This window comes from Pithys albifrons, chromosome 27 (assembly GCF_047495875.1).
Source record: "Pithys albifrons albifrons isolate INPA30051 chromosome 27, PitAlb_v1, whole genome shotgun sequence".
In the NCBI taxonomy this organism is placed as follows: domain Eukaryota; kingdom Metazoa; phylum Chordata; class Aves; order Passeriformes; family Thamnophilidae; genus Pithys; species Pithys albifrons.
The window spans coordinates 2,403,497-2,424,389 of record NC_092484.1 but is presented as its reverse complement, the minus strand read 5'-3'; the positions used below and the strand labels follow the sequence as shown (position 1 = coordinate 2,424,389).

The following is a 20,893-nucleotide window of genomic DNA, read 5'->3' as shown; positions in this document are numbered from 1 at the left end:
TAGACCAGTCCCAGACCAATCCCACTGATCAGACCAATCCCAGCCCAATCCCACCAACTAAACCAATCCCAGACCAATCCCACCAATTAGATCAATCCCACCCCAATCCCACCAACCAAACCAATCCCACTGATCAGACCAATCCCAGCTCAATCCCACCAACTAAACCAATCCCAGACCAATCCCACCAATTAGATCAATCCCACCCCAATCCCACCAACTAAACCAATACCATTCCAATCCCATCCCAAACCCACCAATTAGCCCAATCCCATCCCAACCCCACTGATCAGACCAACACCCCCCAAGTCCACACCAACTAAACCAATCCCAGCCCAGTCTCAACTAAACCAATCCCAGTCCAATCCCACCAACTGAACCAATCCCACCCCAATCCCACCAACTGAACCAATCTCACCCCAATCCCACCAGCTAAACCAATCCCACCAGCTAAACCAATCCCACTCCAATCCCACCAACTAAACCAATCCCACCAATTAGACCAATCCCACCAACTGAACCAATCCCACCCCAATCCCCCCAACTAAACCAATCCCACCCCAATCCCACCAACTAAACCAATCCCACCAACTAAACCAATCCCACCAACTAAACCAATCCCACCCCAATCCCCCCAACTAAACCAATCCCACCAGCTAAACCAATCCCATCCCAATCCCACCGACTAAACCAATCCCACCCCAATCCCACCAACTAAACCAATCCCACCAATTAGACCAATCCCACCAATTAGACCAATCCCACCAATTAGACCAATCCCACTCCAACCCCACCAACTAAACCAATCCCACCAATTAGACCAATCCCACCAATTAGACCAATCCCACCAACTAAACCAATCCCACCCCAATCCCACCAACTGAACCAATCCCACCAATTAGACCAATCCCACCTCAATCCCACTGATCAGACCAATTCCAGCCTGATCCCACCAACTAAACCAATCCCACCCCAATCCCACCAACTAAACCAATCCCACCCCAATCCCACCAACTAAACCAATCCCACCCCAATCCCACCAACTAAACCAATCCCACCCCAATCCCACCAACTAAACCAATCCCAGCCCAATCCCACCAACTAAACCAATCCCACCCCAATCCCACCAACTAAACCAATCCTATCCCATTCCCACCAACTAAACCAATCCCACCAACTAAACCAATCCCATCCCAATCTCACAGACTAAACCAATCCCACCAACTAAACCAATCCCAACCCAATCCCACTGATCAAACCAATCCCACTCCAATTCCACCAACTAAACCAATCCCAGCCCAATCTCACCAATTAGATCAATCCCACCAACTAAACCAATCCCACCAATTAGACCAATCCCACCAACTGAACCAATCCCACCCCAATCCCCCCAACTAAACCAATCCCACCCCAATCCCACCAACTAAACCAATCCCACCAACTAAACCAATCCCACCAACTAAACCAATCCCACCCCAATCCCCCCAACTAAACCAATCCCACCAGCTAAACCAATCCCATCCCAATCCCACCGACTAAACCAATCCCACCCCAATCCCACCAACTAAACCAATCCCACCAATTAGACCAATCCCACCAATTAGACCAATCCCACCAATTAGACCAATCCCACTCCAACCCCACCAACTAAACCAATCCCACCAATTAGACCAATCCCACCAATTAGACCAATCCCACCAACTAAACCAATCCCACCCCAATCCCACCAACTGAACCAATCCCACCAATTAGACCAATCCCACCTCAATCCCACTGATCAGACCAATTCCAGCCTGATCCCACCAACTAAACCAATCCCACCCCAATCCCACCAACTAAACCAATCCCACCCCAATCCCACCAACTAAACCAATCCCACCCCAATCCCACCAACTAAACCAATCCCACCCCAATCCCACCAACTAAACCAATCCCAGCCCAATCCCACCAACTAAACCAATCCCACCCCAATCCCACCAACTAAACCAATCCTATCCCATTCCCACCAACTAAACCAATCCCACCAACTAAACCAATCCCATCCCAATCTCACAGACTAAACCAATCCCACCAACTAAACCAATCCCAACCCAATCCCACTGATCAAACCAATCCCACTCCAATTCCACCAACTAAACCAATCCCAGCCCAATCTCACCAATTAGATCAATCCCACCAACTAAACCAATCCCACTCCAACATCACCAACTAAACCAATCCCAACCCAACCCCACCAACTAAACCAATCCCACCAATTAGACCAATCCCACCAGCTAAACCAATCCCAACCCAATCCCACCGACTAAACCAATCCCACCAACTAAACCAATCCCACCCCAATCCCACCAACTAAACCAATCCCACCAGCTAAACCAATCCCACTCCAATCCCACCAACTAAACCAATCCCACCCCAATCCCACCAACTAAACCAATCCCACCAATTAGACCAATCCCACCAATTAGACCAATCCCACCAATTAGACCAATCCCACTCCAATCCCACCAACCAAACCAATCCCAGCCCAATCCCACCAACTAAACCAATCCCACTCCAACCCCACCAACTGAACCAAACCCACCAATTAGACCAATCCCACCTCAATCCCACTGATCAGACCAATTCCAGCCTGATCCCACCAACTAAACCAATCCCACTCCAATCCCACCAACTAAATCAATCCCACTCCAATCCCACCAACTAAACCAATCCCACCCCAATCCCACCAACTAAACCAATCCCAGCCCAATCTCACCAATTAGATCAATCCCACCAGCTAAACCAATCCCACCCCAATCCCACCAACTAAACCAATCCCAGCCCAATCTCACCAATTAGATCAATCCCACCAACTAAACCAATCCCACCCCAATCCCACCAACTAAACCAATCCCAGCCCAATCTCACCAATTAGATCAATCCCACCAACTAAACCAATCCCACTCCAATCCCACCAACTAAACCAATCCCACCAACTAAACCAATCCCACCCCAATCCCACCAACTAAACCAATCCCACCCCAATCCCACCAACTGAACCAATCCTATCCCATTCCCACCAACTAAACCAATCCCACCAACTAAACCAATCCCAGCCCAATCTCACCAATTAGATCAATCCCACCAACTAAACCAATCCCACTCCAACCCCACCAACTAAACCAATCCCAGCGCTCTCCCACGGCCGCCCCCTTCCCTTCCCAGCCATCCCCCATTCCCGGGCTCACTCTGCCAGCCGCGGGCCGGGCGCGGTGCCGGGGCCGTGCCGGTTCTGCCGCTGCAGCCGCTCCTCGATCTCGCGCTTCTTCTGCGCGATCAGCTCCTCCTGCTGCAGGATGTTCACGCTGGACTTGGCGGCCTTGGACTGGGACACGCCGAACCAGCGGCTCGCCTTGCCTGGGAAAACCGGGAATTAGGGGGGACAGCCCTGGGGGAACCGGGAATTAGGGGGGACATCCTGAACCAGCAGCTCGCCTTGCCTGGGAAAACCGGGAATTAGGGGGGACAGACCTGGGGGAACCAGGAATTAGGGGAGACAGCCCTGGGGGAACCGGGAATTAGGGGAGACAGCACTGGGGAAACCGGGAATTCAGGCGGACAGCCCTGGGGAAACTGGGAATTAGGGGGGACAGCCCCGGGAAACCAGGAATTAGGGGGGACATACCCGGGGGAAACCGGGAATTAGGGGGGACACCCTGAACCAGCGGCTTGCCTTGCCTGGGAAAACCGGGAATTAGGGGGAACAGACCTCTGGGAAACTGGGAATTAGGGGGGACAGCCCGGGGGAAACCGGGAATTAGGGGAGACAGCCCTGGGGGAAACCGGGAATTAGGGGGGACAGCCCTGGGGGAAACCGGGAATTAGGAGGGACAGCCCTGGGGGAAACCGGGAATTAGGGGGGACAGCCCTCTGGGAAAACTGGGAATTAGGGAGGGACATCCTGAACCAGCGGCTTGCCTTGCCTGGGAAACCGGGAATTAGGGGAGACAGCCCCGGGGGAAACCAGGAATTAGGGGGGACAGCCCTCTGGGAAAACTGGGAATTAGGGGGGACAGCCCTGTGGGAAACCGGGAATTAGGGGGGACAGCCCTCTGGGAAAACTGGGAATTAGGGGGGACAGCCCTCTGGGAAAACTGGGAATTAGGGGGGACAGCCCTGGGGGAAACCGGGAATTAGGGGGGAGAGCCCTGGGGAAACCGGGAATTAGGGGGGACATCCTGAACCAGCAGCTTGCCTTGCCTGGGAAAACCAGGAATTAGGGGGGACAGCCCTGGGAAAACCGGGAATTAGGGGGGACAGCCCTCTGGGAAACCGGGAATTAGGGGAGACAGCCCTCTGGGAAACCGGGAATTAGGGGAGACAGCCCTCTGGGAAACCGGGAATTAGGGGGGACAGCCCTCTGGGAAACCGGGAATTAGGGGGGACAGCCCTGGGGGAAATTGGGAATTAGGGGGGACAGCCCTGGGGAAACCGGGAATTAGGGGAGACAGCCCTGGGGGAAACCTGGAATTAGGGGGGACAGCCCTGGGGAAACCGGGAATTAGGGGGGACAGCCCTGGGGAACCGGGAATTAGGGGGGACATCCTGAACCAGCGGCTTGCCTTGCCTGGGAAAACCGGGAATTAGGGGAGACAGACCTGGGGGAAACCGGGAATTAGGGGAGACAGCCCTGGGGAAACCGGGAATTAGGGGAGACAGCCCTGGGGAAACCGGGAATTAGGGGGGACAGCCCTCTGGGAAACTGGGAATTAGGGGAGACAGCCCTCTGGGAAACTGGGAATTAGGGGAGACAGCGCTGGGGGAAACCGGGAATTAGGGGGGACAGCCCTCTGGGAAACCGGGAATTAGGGGGGACAGCCCTGGGAAACCGGGAATTAGGGGAGACAGCCCTCTGGGAAAACTGGGAATTAGGGAGGGACATCCTGAACCAGCGGCTCGCCTTGCCTGGGAAACCGGGAATTAGGGGGGACAACCCTGGGGAAAACCGGGAATTAGGGGGGACAGCCCTGGGGAAACCGGGAATTAGGGGGGACAGCCCTGTAGGTAACTGGGAATTAGGGGGGACATCCCGAACCACCGGCTCACCTTCCCTAAGGAAAACTGGGAATTAGGGGCGGGACAGGCCTGGGGGAAACTGGGAATTAAGGGGTAGATCCCTGTGGGAAACTGGGAATTAGGGGGGACATCCCTGTAGGGAACTGGGAATGGTGGGGGGGATCCCAAACCAGCAGCTCACCTTCCCTGGGGGAAACTGGGAATTAGGGGGGACAGCCCTGGGGAAACCGGGAATTAGGGGGGACAGCCCTGGGGAAACCGGGAATTAGGGGGGACATCCTGAACCAGCAGCTCGCCTTGCCTGGGGAAACCGGGAATTAGGGGGGACAGCCCTGGGGAAACCGGGAATTAGGGGGGACAGCCCTGTGGGGAACTGGGAATTAGGGGGGACAGCCCTCTGGGAAAACTGGGAATGACAGGGGACATCCTGAACCAGCGGCTCGGCTTCCCTGTGGGAAAACGGGGAGGGAGGGAAGGAAACCAGCGGGGGGAATTCGGCGAGGGACCATCGGGCGGCACCGGGTGGGGACGGACGGACGGACGGACGGAGGGAGGGAGGGAGGGACAGCCCCGGGGGGAATTCGGCGGGGCGGGGCCGGGCCGGGCCGGGCCGTACCTGGAGCATCCCTGTGGTTGTCCATCTTGGAGTCCCTTTCCCATCGCGCCCCGCGCGGGACGCGCCGCGCGCGCCGCCGGCGCCGGGGCCGCAAAGGCTGATGGGAGTTGTAGTCCCGCCGCATTAACGGGTTGATTAAACACCGCTCGTTAATTGGCCGAAGGCAGGAGGCGGTGGGGAATAAGGGAGAAATAGGGAGAGCTCGGAGCTTTGCTGAAATGAGTGGGAGGGGCTTCAGCGGACAGGGGCGGGGGGAGAAATGTTCTGTTCTTCTATTCTATTCTATTCTATTCTATTCTATTCTATTCTATTCTAATTTATTCTATGCTATTCTATTCTATTGTAATTTATTCTATTTTATTCTTTTCTATTCCTAATTTTTTAAATTCTATTCTATTCTAATCTAATTTATTCTATTATATTCTAATTTATTCTGTTCTATTCTATTCCTAATTTATTCAATTCTATTCTATTGTAATCTAATTTATTCTATTCTATTCTATTTTATTCTAATTTATTCTATGCTATTCTATGCTATTCTATTCTAATTTATTCTATTTTATTCTATTCTAATTTATTCTATTTTATTCTATTCTAATTTATTCTATTTTATTTAATTCTACTCTATTGTAATCTAATTTATTCTATTCTATTCTATTCTAATTTATTCAGTTCTATTTTATTCTAATCTAATCTATTCTATTCTAATCTAATTTATTCTAGTCTTTTCAAATTTCTTCTATTCTAATATATTCTAATTTATTCTAATTTATTCAATGCTATTCTATTGTAATCTAATTTATTGTATTTTATTTTATTTTATTCTATTCTATTCCATTCTATTCTAATTTATTCTATTCTAGTCTATTCTATTGTGATCTATTGTATTCTAATATATTCCAATTTGTTCTATTCTATTCTAATTTATTCTATTTTATTCCATTCTATTCCTAATTTATTTAATTCTATTCTATTCTAATCTAATTTATTCTGTTCTATTCTATTCCTAATTTAGTCAATTCTATTCTATTGTGAGCTAATTAATTCTATTCTATTCTAATTTATTCAATTCTATTTTATTCTAATCTAATTTATTCTATTCTATTCAAATCTATTCTATTCTAATATATTCTAATTTATTCTAATTTATTCTATTCTAATTTATTCTATTGTATTCTAATTTATTCAATTCTATTCTATTGTAAACGAATTTATTCTATTCCAATCTATTCTAATTTATTCTATTCTATTGCAATCTAATTTATTGTATTTTATTCTATTCTATTCCTAATTTATTCTATTCTAATATATTCAAATTTATTCTATTCTGGTCTAATTTATTCTGTTCTATTCTAATTTATTCTATTTTATTCTATTATATATTTTTATTATATATTATATAGCAGGCAGTAAATAATTCACATGGTGTATGTTATATATATATTTATGTATATATATAAAATTTATACTGCATAATATGTAATACAATAAGCAAATACAAAAATGTAAATACGTAGAATTAATATGTCTTAATATATATAATACAGGGATAAAAATAAAAAATAGATGAAAAATATACATACAATATATATAAATACATAATATATATATAAATATATAAAATATATTAAAAATATAGATAAAATATAGATAAAAACATACATAAAATCTATATGAAATATATATAAAATATATAAAGATGTATATAAAATATGTAAAAACGTATATAAAATATATAAAATAGATGTAAAAATACATAAAATATATAAAAAATATATATCAAATATATATAATATATAAAATATAGATAACATATGTATAACATATATATTATATGTAATATATATGTAGAACATATATAATATATATAAAAACATATAATATATAAAAATACATATATAGAATATATACAATATATACAAAATATATATAATATATATATAAAAATATACATGGAATACATATAATATATATAAAATATACATAAAATAAACATGAAATATACATGAAATATGTATAAAACATATAAAAATGTATATAAAATATAAATAAAGTATATAAAACCATACTTAATATATATAAAATATATAAAAATGTTTAAAAATATATAAAAATATATGCAAAAATATAAAATATACATAAAATATTTATGAAATATATATAAAATATATAAAATATATAGAAATATATAAAATATATATGCAAAAATATAAAATATACATTAAAAATATATAAAGTATACATAAAATATATAAATTTATATATAATATTTAAAAATATATAAAAATATATATAATATATAAAAATATATAAAATATATATTCAAGGATATAAAATATATATGCAAAACAGGCATCTAAAATATAAAACTACGTAGAAAACATATAAAATACATATAAAATTAAAAATATATAAAAACACTGCTAAAATATAACGATATATAGAAAATATATATACAGAGACACGGGGGTCAGCCCGGCCCCTGCAGAAACTACAACTCCCATGATCCCCCGGGACCACAGAGACTACAACTCCCATGATGCCCCGCGCGCGGCCTGCCCCTCCCGCGCTGCCCCGCGCGCCCCGCCCGTGCTGTCGGCGGCCCCAAGATGGCGGCGGTGGCGGCGGGCGCGGCGGCCCCTCAGCAGCCGCCGCCGCCTCAGCAGCCGCCGCAGCCCTCGGGAGGCGGCGGGACGGGCTCTGGGGACGCCGCGGGAGCCTCGGGTGGCGCGGGAGGGGGCGGCGGAGCCGGTGGGAGCGGTGGCGGCGGGGCCGGGCCCGCCGCGGGGTCGGGGTCGGGCGGCGGCGCGGCCGCGGGCGAGTCGTGGTACCTGGCGCTGCTGGGCCTGGCCGAGCATTTCCGCACGTCCAGCCCGCCCAAGGTGCGGCTGTGCGTGCACTGCCTGCAGGCCGTGCTGCCCCGCAAGCCCCCGGCCCGAATGGAGGCCCGAACGCACCTCCAGCTCGGCTCCGTCCTCTACCATCACACCCGCAACGGAGACCAGGCCCGGGGGCACCTGGAGAAGGCGGTGAGGGGGCTGGGGGGGGGTGGGAGAGCACCGGGAACAGGGAAGGGAGGGAATGGAGGGAATAGGGATGTTCCGGCACCGGGAATAGGGGCTGGAGGGAATGGGGATGGGCAACACCGGGAATAAGGATGGGAGGGAATGGAGATGGGCAGCACCTGGAATAGGGGATGGAGGGAATAGGGATGGGCAACATCGGGAATAGGGACTGGAGGGAATGGGGATATTCCGACACTGGGAATAGGGAAGGGAGGGAATGGGAGCACCTAGAATAGGGAAGGAAGGGAATGGGAGCACCTGGAATAGGGCATGGAGGAAATGGGGATGTTCTGGCATCTGGAATAGGGAAGGGAGGGAATGGGGATGGGCAACACCAGGAGTAGGAAAGGGAGGGAATGGGAGCATCTGGAATAGGGGATAGAGGGAATGGGGATGTTCTGGAACCTGGAACAGGGGATAGAGGAAATGGGAGCACCGGGAATAGGGAAGGGAGGGAATGGGGATGGGCACCACCGGGAATAGGGAAGGGAGGGAATGGGAGCACCTGGAATAGGGGATAGAGGGAATGGGAATTTCCTGGCACCTGGAATAGGGATGTTCCGGCATGTGGAATAGGGATGTTGTAGTAGCTGGAGAAGGTGGGGAGGGAGAGACAGGGGGTTCCTGGAATAGGGAAAGAAGAGAATAGGAATGTCCCAGCACCTGGAAAAGGTGGGGAGTAGAGTTGGGGGTTGGTGGGGTGGTCCTGGAATGGGTAAAGGAGGGAATGGGGATATCCCAGCACTTGGAGAAGGTGGGCAGCAGTGCTGGGAGGGACAGAGGGGGTGCGGGAGGGGGGTCCTGGCACAGGAAGGGGTCCTAGGGCAGGGCAAGGGGTGCTGGAGGGGAGTCCTGGGGAAGAGGGTCCTGGCACAGGGCAGAGGGTGCCAGGGGCAGGTTCTGACACAGGGCAGGGGGTGCTGGGGGGGTCCTGGCACAGGGCAGGGGGTGCTGGGGGGGTCCTGGCACAGGGCAGGGGGTGCTGGGGGGGTCCTGGCACAGGGCAGAGGGTGCCAGGGGCAGGTTCTGACACAGGGCAGGGGGTGCTGGGGGGGTCCTGGCACAGGGCAGGGGGTGCTGGGGGGGTCCTGGCACAGGGCAGGGGGTGCTGGGGGGGTCCTGGCACAGGGCAGAGGGTGCCAGGGGCAGGTTCTGACACAGGGCAGGGGGTGCTGGGGGGGTCCTGGCACAGGGCAGGGGGTGCTGGGGGGGTCCTGGCACAGGGCAGGGGGTGCTGGGGGGGTCCTGGCACAGGGCAGGGGGTGCCAGGGGCAGGTTCTGACACAGGGCAGGGGGTGCTGGGGGGGTCCTGGCACAGGGCCTGGGGGGAGGAGTCTTGGGGCAGGAAGGGGGTTCTGACACAGGGCCGGGGGTGCTGGGGGGGTCCTGGGGCAGGGCACGGGGTTTTGGGGGCAGGTCCTGGCCCAGGGCAGGGGTGTTGGGGGCAGGTCCTGGGGCAGGAGGGGGGGTCTTGGCACAGGGCAGGGGTGCTGGGGGGGTCCTGGCCCAGGGCAGGGAGTGCTGGGGGCAGATCCTGGCCCAGGGCAGGGGTGGTGGGGGCAGATCCTGGCCCAGGGGAGGGGGTGCTGGGCAGGTCCTGGCACAGGACAGGGGTTTGGGGGGCAGATCCTGGCCCAGGGCAGGGAGTGCTGGGGGCAGATCCTGGCCCAGGGCAGGGGTGCTGGGCAGGTCCTGGCCCAGGGCAGGGGTGCTGGGGGCAGATCCTGGCCCACGGGAGGGGTGCTGGGGGCAGATCCTGGCCCAGGGCAGGGGTGCTGGGCAGGTCCTGGCACAGGACAGGGGTTTGGGGGGCAGATCCTGGCCCAGGGCAGGGAGTGCTGGGGGCAGATCCTGGCCCAGGGCAGGGAGTGCTGGGGGCAGATCCTGGCCCAGGGCAGGGGTGCTGGGGGCAGATCCTGGCCCAGGGCAGGGGTGCTGGGGGGCTCCCAGTGGGTGCTGGTCCCAGGCTGATCCCTGTTTTCCCTTGCAGTGGCTGATCTCCCAGCAAATATCCTTTTCCTGCCTGATCCACCCTGCTGGGTGGGAGCTGATCCAGGCAGTTCATGGCTCAGCAATGAAAAATTCCCTCTGTTTTTCCAATTTTTTCCCTCTTCTCCGCTCCCAAAGAGCCTTGAGGTGTTTGAGGAGGGAGTTAATTCTCCTTTCCAGGTGCTGAGCACAAACCACCTCCATGGAAACCCCTTGGACACCTCCAAGGACCAGAGGGTGGAGATTTCCCTGGAATTTTTAATCCCTTTTCCATCTGATTCATCACCGGGCGCTGCTTTATCAAACCCAGGTGGAAAACACCTCAAAGTCCATCCAATCCCAACTTCCCTGAGCTCTTCCTTCTGCCAGGAATTTTTTGGAGGTCTGGTTTGCCCCCAGTGTTGGTTTTTCCTTAACTCTGGGCCCAGATCCCCCAGTTTGAGGATGTGAAGTTCGAGGCAGCCAGTTTGCTGTCAGAGCTCTATTGCCAGGAGGTGAGTGGGGGCTTGGAGGGCTTTATTCCTGTTGGGAATGGGATTTCAGGGAATTCTCAGAGCTGGGGGATAAAACCAGAGGAGTTCAGCAGAGCTTTGATTGTTTTGTTGGGAAACAACAAGGGCAGGTTTTGGCCCAGCTGTTTCTTCAGGAGACACAAAGGCTGATTTGGGGGGTGGGAGGGAAGGAGATGCTTTTCCTCAGGGTTTTGGAATCATGGAATGGTTTGGGATGGAAGGACCTTCAAGTCCATCCACTCCCACCCCATCCATGGGCAGGGAGACCTCCCACCATCCCAGGTGGATCCAGCCTGGCCTTGGACACTTCCAGGGATGGAATATCCTCTGGGAAACCCATTCCAGCCCCTGCCCACCCTCCCAGCCAAGAATTCCTTCCCAATATCCCACCTATCCCTGCCCTCTGTCATTTGGAAACCATTCCCTGTGTCCTGTCCCTCCATCCCTTGGGAATGGTGTCCCCGCATCCCTTGGGAATGGTGTCCCTCCGTCCCTTGGGAATGGTGTCCCCGCATCCCTTGGGAATGGTGTCCCCGCGTCCCTTGGGAATGGTGTCCCCGCGTCCCTTGGGAATGGTGTCCCCGCGTCCCTTGGGAATTGTGTCCCCGCGTCCCTTGGGAATTGTGTCCCCGCGTCCCTTGGGAATGGTGTCCCCGCGTCCCTTGGGAATTGTGTCCCCGCGTCCCTTGGGAATTGTGTCCCCGCGTCCCTCGGGAATTGTGTCCCCGCGTCCCTCGGGAATGGTGTCCCCGCGTCCCTCGGGAATGGTGTCCCCGCGTCCCTTGGGAATGGTGTCCCCGCGTCCCTTGGGAATGGTGTCCCCGCGTCCCTTGGGAATGGTGTCCCCGCGTCCCTTGGGAATGGTGTCCCCGCGTCCCTTGGGAATGGTGTCCCCGCGTCCCTTGGGAATGGTGTCCCCGCGTCCCTTGGGAATGGTGTCCCCGCGTCCCTTGGGAATGGTGTCCCCGCGTCCCTTGGGAATGGTGTCCCCGCGTCCCTTGGGACTGGTGTCTCTCCATCCCTTTTAATTGTGTCCCTCCATCCCTTGGGAATTGTGTCTCTCCATCCTTTTAGTGGCTCCTCCAGGGCCACAGTTGGGTCCCCCCAAAGCTTCTCTTCATTCCTGTCCCTGGAGGCTTCTGCTGATTCCCTTCAAATTTATTTCCTTGGCAAGATTCTGTTTGGAATTCTGGAATGGTTTGGGTTGGAAGGACCTCAAAGCCCATCCAGTCCCACCTTCCACCATCCCAGATTGCTCCAACCTGCCCTTGGACATTCCCAGGGATGGAGCAGCCACAGCTTCTCTGGGAATCCCATTCCAGGGTCTCCCACCTTGTTTGTGCTGCTTTTCCTGCTCCAAGATTCCTCATGGGTGTGTGTTACAGAATTCCCAGGATTTCTCTGTGTGTGTTACAGAATTCCCAGGATTTCTCTGTGTGTTGCAGAATTCCCAGGATTTCCCTCTCTGTGTTACAGAATTCCCAGGATTTCCCTCACTCTCTGTGTGTTACAGAATTCCCAGGATTTCTCTCTGTGTGTTGCAGAATTCCCAGCATTTGTCTGTGTGTGTCTTACAGAATTCCCAGGATTTCCTTCACTCTGTGTGTGTGTTCCAGAATTCCCAGGATTTCTCTCCCTCTCTGTGTGTTCCAGAATTCCCAGGATTTCTTTCTGTGTGTTCCAGAATTCCCAGGATTTCCTTCACTCTGTGTGTGTGTTCCAGAATTCCCAGGATTTCTCTCCCTCTCTGTGTGTTCCAGAATTCCCAGGATTTCTCTCTGTGTGTTCCAGAATTCCCAGGATTTCTCTCCCTCTCTGTGTGTTCCAGAATTCCCAGGATTTCTCTCTGTGTGTTACAGAATTCCCAGGATTTCACACACTCTCTGTGTGTGTTACAGAATTCCCAGGATTTCACACACTCTCTGTGTGTGTTACAGAATTCCCAGGATTTCACACACTCTCTGTGTGTGTTCCAGAATTCCCAGGATTTCTCTCTGTGTGTTCCAGAATTCCCAGGATCTCTCTGTGTTCCAGAATTCCCAGCATTTCTCTCTGTGTGTTACAGAATTCCCAGCATTTCTCTCTGTGTGTTGCAGAATTCCCAGGATTTCCCTCAGTCTCTCTGTGTTCCAGAATTCCCAGGATTTCTCTCTGTGTTCCAGAATTCCCAGGATTTCTCCCTCTCTCTTCCAGAATTCCGTGGACACGGCCAAGCCGCTGCTCCGCAAGGCCATCCAGATCTCCCAGCAGACGCCCTACTGGCACTGCCGCCTGCTCTTCCAGCTGGCAGTAAGTGACAGCTGCTCCTGGGGGCCTTTTCCCATCCCCTGTCCCACCTGGATTCCCCCTGGGGGCCTTTTCCCATCCCCTTCCCCACCTGGATTCCCCCTGAGGGCCTTTTCTCCCTTCCTGGATCCCCCTGGGGGCCTTTTCCCATCCCCTTCCCCACCTGGATTCCCCCTGAGGGCCTTTTCCCATCCCCTTCCCCACCTGGATTCCCCCTGAGGGCCTTTTCCCATCCCCTGTCCCACCTGGATTCCCCCTGGGGGCCTTTTCCCATCCCCATCCTCACCTGGATTCCCCCTGGGGGCCTTTTCTCCCCTCTTGGATTCCCCTGGGGGCATTTCCTCCTCCCCTATCCCACCTGGATTCCTCCTGGGGCCTTTTCTCCCTTCCTGGATCCCCCTGGGGGCCTTTTCTCCCCACCTGGATCCCCCTGGGGGCCTTTTCTCCCCTCCTGGATCCCCCTGGGGGCCTTTTCTCCCCACCTGGATCCCCCTTGGGGGCATTTCCACCTCCCCTGTTCCACCTGGATCCCCCTGGGGGCCTTTTCTCCCTTCCTGGATCCCCCTGGGGGCCTTTTCTCCCCACCTGGATCCCCCTGGGGGCCTTTTCTCCCCACCTGGATTCCCCCTGGACTCCTTTTCCCCTCCCCTTTGCCCCCAGTTAAAGGAGGAGGAAAAGACAACCCCATGCTGGGAATTAATGGTTTGTTTGGTTGGCTCAGGGCAGGTGGGGAAGGAAACAACAGGGATTATCCCTTGGGAATTTGGGACACAAAATTGCAGAGGTGGAGCCAAAGAAATGCCTTTTTTGGGGTGTGAAATCCTGCTGGGATTGGGGTTTGTTGGAATATTTTAATATTTCTTTAGTTGATGTGGGATGGGGAGAGGAGTCCAGGGAAAATTTCTCTTCCTGGTCTGGAATATGCTCAGAAATGTTTATAAATTATTTATAAAAATGTGTACATATGATATGTATTTATAGATAAAGAAGTGTACCTAAAAATTATATATGTGAAATTATAAATTGTAAAGCATAAATATAAAGTTTATAATTTTGCTTCATATAAATAAGAAAATATAATAAATGTAAAGATCAAATTATATAAAATGAGCTTCAGCTGCCCAGGTGAGACCTGGGAATTTTAGGAACAAACTGGAGCAGATAAACTTGGAATTTGCAGTGTCTGATGCTTGTTTCAGTCTCCTGCTGCTCTCCCAGGGCTGGATTTCCTGAGTTATCCAAAGTGTTGGGTGGGAGCTTATCCAGGGAGTTATTGGATCAGTGGGAAGTTGGTTTTATCTTTTAAGCCTGTCCTAAATCCCCTTTTCCTGCTGAGCTCCAACAACTCACCCTGGAGGCTTCTCTGCTCTCCTTGCTGGAAAACTCTTATTCCAATTGAACAATCCAGGCTTTTCTTGGAGCTCTTGGGATCTGTTCTGCCCTTCAATTCATGAATTGTGACCCCTCTGCAGGGGCTGTGGCTGCTGGCTGCAGTTTTTAACCAATTCCTAATTAATAAGTAATTTAAATTAAGTAGGAAAAGCTTCTAGAAGGGCTCAGGTGTGTTTGGGAATGCTGCAGATTTTCTTGGAGTGCTCCTGGAAAACGGATCTGAAATCAGATGACTCCTTTAAGAATCACCAGTTTGGCCCTTGGGAAGCACAGGAATGGTTATAATAATTAGCTTAATGAGGAAAATAATCAAGGTTTTAATGACCTTTTTCCATTGCAGCAACTGCACACCCTGGAGAAGGACTTGGTGTCTGCCTGTGACCTGCTGGGAGTGGGAGCAGAGTATGCCCGAGTGGTGGGCTCCGAGTACACCAGGTGGGATCCCAGGGATTGCCCCATTCCCATGGGAAATGTTTGGGATTCCCTTCCCTTTCATTCAGGGAATCTCCTGGGGTTATTCCCAGGTGTGGTTTCTGGGTGGGATTTAGAGGCAAAGCAACATTTCTGGGTTGGTTTCTCCAACTTCTTGTGGAGAGTTTCTCCAACTTCTTGTGGAGAGTTTCTCCAACCTCTGGAGAGTCTCTCCCACTTCTGGAGTGTTTCTCCCACTTGTGGAGAGTTTCCCCAACTTGTGGAGAGTTTCCCCAACTTCTTGTGGAGAGTTTCCCCAACTTCTTGTGGAGAGTTTCCCCAACTTCTTGTGGAGAGTTTCCCCAACTTCTTGTGGAGAGTTTCCCCAACTTCTTGTGGAGAGTTTCCCCAACTTCTTGTGGAGAGTTTCCCCAACTTCTTGTGGAGAGTTTCCCCAACTTCTTGTGGAGAGTTTCCCCAACTTCTTGTGGAGAGTTTCCCCAACTTCTTGTGGAGAGTTTCCCCAACTTGTGGAGAGTTTCCCCAACTTGTGGAGAGTTTCCCCCACTTCTTTTGGAGAGTTTCTCCCACTTCCTGTGGAGAGTTTCTCCCACTTCTTTTGGAGAGTTTCTCCCACTTCTTTTGGAGAGTTTCTCCCACTTCTTTTGGAGAGTTTCTCCCACTTCTTTTGGAGAGTTTCTCCCACCTCTGGAGAGTCTCTCCCACTTCTGGAGCGTTTCCCCAACCCGTGGAGAGTTTTCCCAACCCGTGGAGAGTTTCTCCAGCCCTTTCCTTTTCCCACAATCCCAGAACTGTTTGAGTTGGAAGGACCTTCAGTATCATCCAAATCCAACCCCCCAGGGACACCTTTACTAAAACTCTTCAGCCCCAAAGTGTCCTCTGAGACTCTGGAGAGGCTTTTGAACCTGAGTTGTGTTTGTTGTGTGGTTGGACATCTCTCACCATTCAGACCCAAGGCCTGGATCCCAACCTGGGGCTGGAATTCCAATTCCTGCAGCTCCAATTGGCTGTTCCACAAACCCTTTAAATGCCTTTCCTGTGCCAGGTCCCTTCACACACTTTCCCCTCTGCTCTCCAAGGGGCAGAGAGGCAGATTCTTATTTTTTCCCCTCTTTTTTTCTAACAAAGAATAACTTTTATTGACCATAACACTGTTTTGTTTCATTTCAGGGCACTGTTCCTGCTCAGCAAGGGGATGGTGAGTTGAATCTTCTTTTAAATCAACTCTTTATTTAAATTCCAGAGTAGATGAGCAAGACTTGCTTGACCATAAATTAAATTTTAAGTTGCCTTGTTTGCCTTTTTTTTTCCTTCCTTAATTGTGACAAAGAGTTTTCTGGAAGGAAAAAAAAAAGTGATAATTGAAATTGTGAAAGGGTGACTGAAATTATGAAAAGATAATTCCAGATTGTGAAGGGATAATTCCAGATTGTGAAGGGATAAATCCAGATTGTCACTGGAAGGATGGAAAGGGCTCTGGCAATAAAACCCCAGACTGGGTTGGGATGGAAGGACCTCCAAGCCCATCCTGTCCCACCCCATCCATGGGCAGGGACACCTCCCACTGTCCCAGATTGCTCCAACCTGGCCTTGGACACTTCCAGGGATGGAACATCCTCTGGGAAATCCACCCCAGGCTTTTTCTACCCTCCCAGGGAGGAATTTCTTCCTGATATCCATCTATCCCAGCCCTCTGTTCATGGGAAGCCATTCCCTGTGTCCTGTCCCTCCATCCCTTGTCCCAGGTGCTTCTCCAGCTCTCCTGGAGTCCCTTTAGGTTGGTCACATCTTGACCATCCTCTCACCATGTTCATGGAATCAGAGAATCCCAGACTGGGTTGGGTTGGAAGGACCTCCAAGCCCACCCAGTGCCAGCCCTGCCCTGGGCAGGGACACCTCCCACTGTCCCAGGTAGCTCCAGCCTGGCCTTGGACACTTCCAGGGATGGCACATCCATGGAATAACCTGTGCCAGGGCCTGTCCACCCTCCCAGGCAGGAATTCCTTCCCAGTATCCCATCTGACAGTGGGAAGCCATTCCCTGTGTCCTGCCCTGGGCAGGGACACCTCCCACTGCCCCAGGTCGCTCCAAGCCCCATCCAACACGGACAATTCCAGGGCTGGCACATCCCCAAGTTCCCTGGGAAGCCACCTCAGTGTCTGTGTGATCCCTGTCCCCTCTGCGTCCCCCCTCTGTCCCCCCTCTGTCCCCCCTCTGTCCCCCCTCTGTCCCCCCTCTGTCCCCCCTCTGTCCCCCCTCTGTCCCCCCTCTGACCCCTCTCTGTCCCCCCTCTGACCCCTCTCTGTCCCCCCTCTGACCCCTCTCTGTCCCCCCTCTGACCCCCCTCTGACCCCCCTCTGTCCCCCCTCTGACCCCTCTCTGTCCCCCCTCTGTCCCCCCTCTGTCCCCCCTCTGACCCCTCCCTGTCCCCTCTGACCCCTCCCTGTCCCCTCTGACCCCTCCCTGTCCCCTCTCTGTCCCCTCTGTCCCCCCTCTGTCCCCTCTGACCCCTCTCTGTCCCCTCTGTCCCCGCAGCTGCTGCTGATGGAGCGGAAGCTGCAGGAGGTTCACCCTCTGCTGACGCTGTGCGGGCAGATCGTGGAGAACTGGCAGGGCAACCCCATCCAGAAGGAGTCCCTGCGGGTGTTCTTCCTGGTGCTGCAGGTCACACATTACCTGGATGCAGGGCAGGTGTGTGCTGGGGGTGCCAGGGGGTGCCAGGGGGTGCCAGGTGTGTGCTGGGGGTGCCAGGGGGTGCCAGGTGTGTGCTGGGGGTGCCAGGGGGTGCCAGGTGTGTGCTGGGGGTGCCAGGGGGTGCCAGGTGTGTGCTGGGAGGTTCTTTGTTCCCTGGGAGGTTCTCTGTCCCCCTGTCGAGTTCTTTATTCCCTGGTGGGTTCTCTGTTCCCTGGGAGGTTCTCTGTTCTCTGGTGGGTTCTTTGTTCTCTGTTCCCTGCGGTTTTCTCTGTTCCCTGGTTGGTTCCCTGGTGGGTCCCCTGTGCCCTGGGATGTCCCCTGGTGGGATCTCTGTTCCCTGGTGGGTTCTCTGTCCCCTGGGAGGTTCCTGGGGGGTTCTCTCTTCCCTGGTGGGTTCTCTGTCCCCTGGGATGTCCCCTGGTGGGTCCCCTGGTGGGTTCCCTGGCCCCTGGTGGGTTCCCTGGCCCCTGGGATGTCCCCTAGTGGGCTCCCTGTCCCCAGGGGTGTCCCCTGGTGGGCTCCCTGTCCCCTGGTGGGTTCTCTGTCCCCAGGGATGTCCCCTGGTGGGTTCCCTGATCCCTGGTGGGTTCTTTCTCCTCTGGGATGTTTCCTGGTGGGTTCCCTGGTGGGTTCCCTGTCCCCTGGGATGTTCCCTGGTGTGTTCCCTGTCCCATGGTGGGCTCCCTGTCCCTGGACATGTCCCCTGGTGGGCTCCCTGTCCCCGGGGATGTCCCCTGGTGGGCTCCCTGTCCCCTGGGATGTTCCCTGGTGTGTTCCCTGTCCCATGGTGGGTTTCCTGTCCCCTGGTGGGCTCCCTGTCCCCGGGGATGTCTCCTGGTGGGCTCCCTGTCCCCGGGGATGTCCCCTGGTGGGCTCCCTGTCCCCGGGGGTGTCCCCTGGTGGGCTCCCTGTCCCCTGGGATGTCCCCTGGTGGGCTCCCTGTCCCCGGGGGTGTCCCCTGGTGGGCTCCCTGTCCCCGGGGGTGTCCCCTGGTGGGCTCCCTGTCCCCGGGGGTGTCCCCTGGTGGGCTTCCTGTCCCCGGGGGTGTCCCCTGGTGGGCTCCCTGTCCCCTGGTGGGCTCCCTGTCCCCGGGGGTGTCCCCTGGGTGCAGCAGGAGGGCTCAGGGTGCTGTTCCCCAGGTGAAGAGTGTGAAGCCGTGCCTGAAGCAGCTCCAGCAGTGCATCCAGACCATCTCCACTCTGCACGACGATGAGATCCTGCCCAGCAACCCTGCTGACCTGTTCCACTGGCTGCCCAAGGAGCACATGTGTGTGCTGGTCTACCTGGTGAGAGCTCATTCAACAGGACTCCTCCTGAGTTGAGAAACAATCCAATCCAACCATCAAATCCAGTAGAACAGAACAAAGTCCTTCCTTCTATCCCACATGGGCAGGAACATCTCCCACCATCCCATCAATTCCCACCCCCTGCATGGGCAGGGACATCTCCCACCATCCCATCAATTCCCACCCCCTGCATGGGCAGGGACATCTCCCACCATCCCATCAATTCCCACCCCCTGCCATGGGCAGGGACATCTCCCACCATCCCAGGTGGCTCCAGCCTGGCCAGGGACATCTCCCACCATCCCAGGTGGCTCCAACCTGGCCAGGGACATCTCCCACCATCTCAGGTGGCTCCAACCTGGCCAGGGACATCTCCCACCATCCCAGGTGGCTCCAGCCTGGCCAGGGACATCTCCCACCATCCCAGGTGGCTCCAGCCTGGCCAGGGACATCTCCCACCATCCCATCAATTCCCACCCTCTGCCATGGGCAGGGACATCTCCCACCATCCCATCAATTCCCACCCTCTGCCATGGGCAGGGACATCTCCCACCATCCCATCAATTCCCACCCCTTGCCATGGGCAGGGACATCTCCCACCATCCCAGGTGGCTCCAGCCTGGCCAGGGACATCTCCCACCATCCCAGGTGGCTCCAGCCTGGCCAGGGACATCTCCCACCATCCCAGGTGGCTCCAGCCTGGCCAGGGACATCTCCCACCATCCCATCAATTCCCACCCTCTGCCATGGGCAGGGACATCTCCCACCATCCCATCAATTCCCACCCTCTGCCATGGGCAGGGACATCTCCCACCATCCCATCAATTCCCACCCCTTGCCATGGGCAGGGACATCTCCCACCATCCCAGGTGGCTCCAGCCTGGGCTGGGACATCTCCCACCATCCCAGGTGGCTCCAGCCTGGCCAGGGACATCTCCCACCATCCCAGGTGGCTCCAGCCTGGGCTGGGACATCTCCCACCATCCCAGGTGGCTCCAGCCTGGGCTGGGACATCTCCCACCATCCCAGGTGGCTCCAGCCTGGGCTGGGACATCTCCCACCATCCCAGGTGGCTCCAGCCTGGCCAGGGACATCTCCCACCATCCCAGGTGGCTCCAGCCTGGGCTGGGACATCTCCCACCATCCCAGGTGGCTCCAGCCTGGCCAGGGACATCTCCCACCATCCCATCAATTCCCACCCTCTGCCATGGGCAGGGACATCTCCCACCATCCCATCAATTCCACCCCCTGCCATGGGCAGGGACATCTCCCACCATCCCAGGTGGCTCCAGCCTGGGCTGGGACATCTCCCACCATCCCAGGTGGCTCCAGCCTGGGCAGGGACATCTCCCACCATCCCAGGTGGCTCCAGCCTGGGCAGGGACATCTCCCACCATCCCAGGTGGCTCCAGCCTGGGCTGGGACATCTCCCACCATCCCATCAATTCCCACGCTCTGCCATGGGCAGGGACATCTCCCACTATCCCAGGTGGCTCCAGCCTGGGCTGGGACATCTCCCACCATCCCAGGTGGCTCCAGCCTGGGCTGGGACACTCCCAGGGCTGG

General features: G+C 53.0%; 2 protein-coding genes across 5 annotated transcripts in view; one reads left to right on the top strand and one right to left on the bottom strand.

Annotated features, from left to right (window-relative positions):
* Positions 1–5,737, bottom strand: part of SUGP1 (SURP and G-patch domain containing 1) — a 31,985-nt gene extending 26,248 nt beyond the window's left edge. For all 3 annotated transcript variants that reach the window (XM_071578387.1, XM_071578389.1, XM_071578388.1), the window contains exons 1-2: positions 5,672–5,737; positions 3,228–3,396 (exon numbers count right to left, since the gene is read on the bottom strand). In XM_071578387.1, the coding sequence (XP_071434488.1) occupies positions 3,228–3,396; positions 5,672–5,696 (194 nt within the window). In that variant the 5' untranslated portion in view covers positions 5,697–5,737. The remainder of the gene's footprint in view (positions 1–3,227; positions 3,397–5,671) is intronic.
* Positions 5,738–8,271: 2,534 nt separating this feature from the next.
* The window catches only part of MAU2 (MAU2 sister chromatid cohesion factor), a 30,060-nt gene continuing 17,438 nt past the window's right edge, over positions 8,272–20,893 (top strand). For both annotated transcript variants that reach the window (XR_011699769.1, XM_071578390.1), the window contains exons 1-8: positions 8,272–8,700; positions 10,727–10,746; positions 11,156–11,219; positions 13,431–13,526; positions 15,256–15,350; positions 16,518–16,545; positions 17,883–18,038; positions 19,181–19,327. Coding sequence is in view for 1 of the 2 variants with exons in the window: in XM_071578390.1 (XP_071434491.1) it covers positions 8,281–8,700; positions 10,727–10,746; positions 11,156–11,219; positions 13,431–13,526; positions 15,256–15,350; positions 16,518–16,545; positions 17,883–18,038; positions 19,181–19,327 (1,026 nt within the window). In the remaining variant the exon portion in view is untranslated. The remainder of the gene's footprint in view (positions 8,701–10,726; positions 10,747–11,155; positions 11,220–13,430; positions 13,527–15,255; positions 15,351–16,517; positions 16,546–17,882; positions 18,039–19,180; positions 19,328–20,893) is intronic.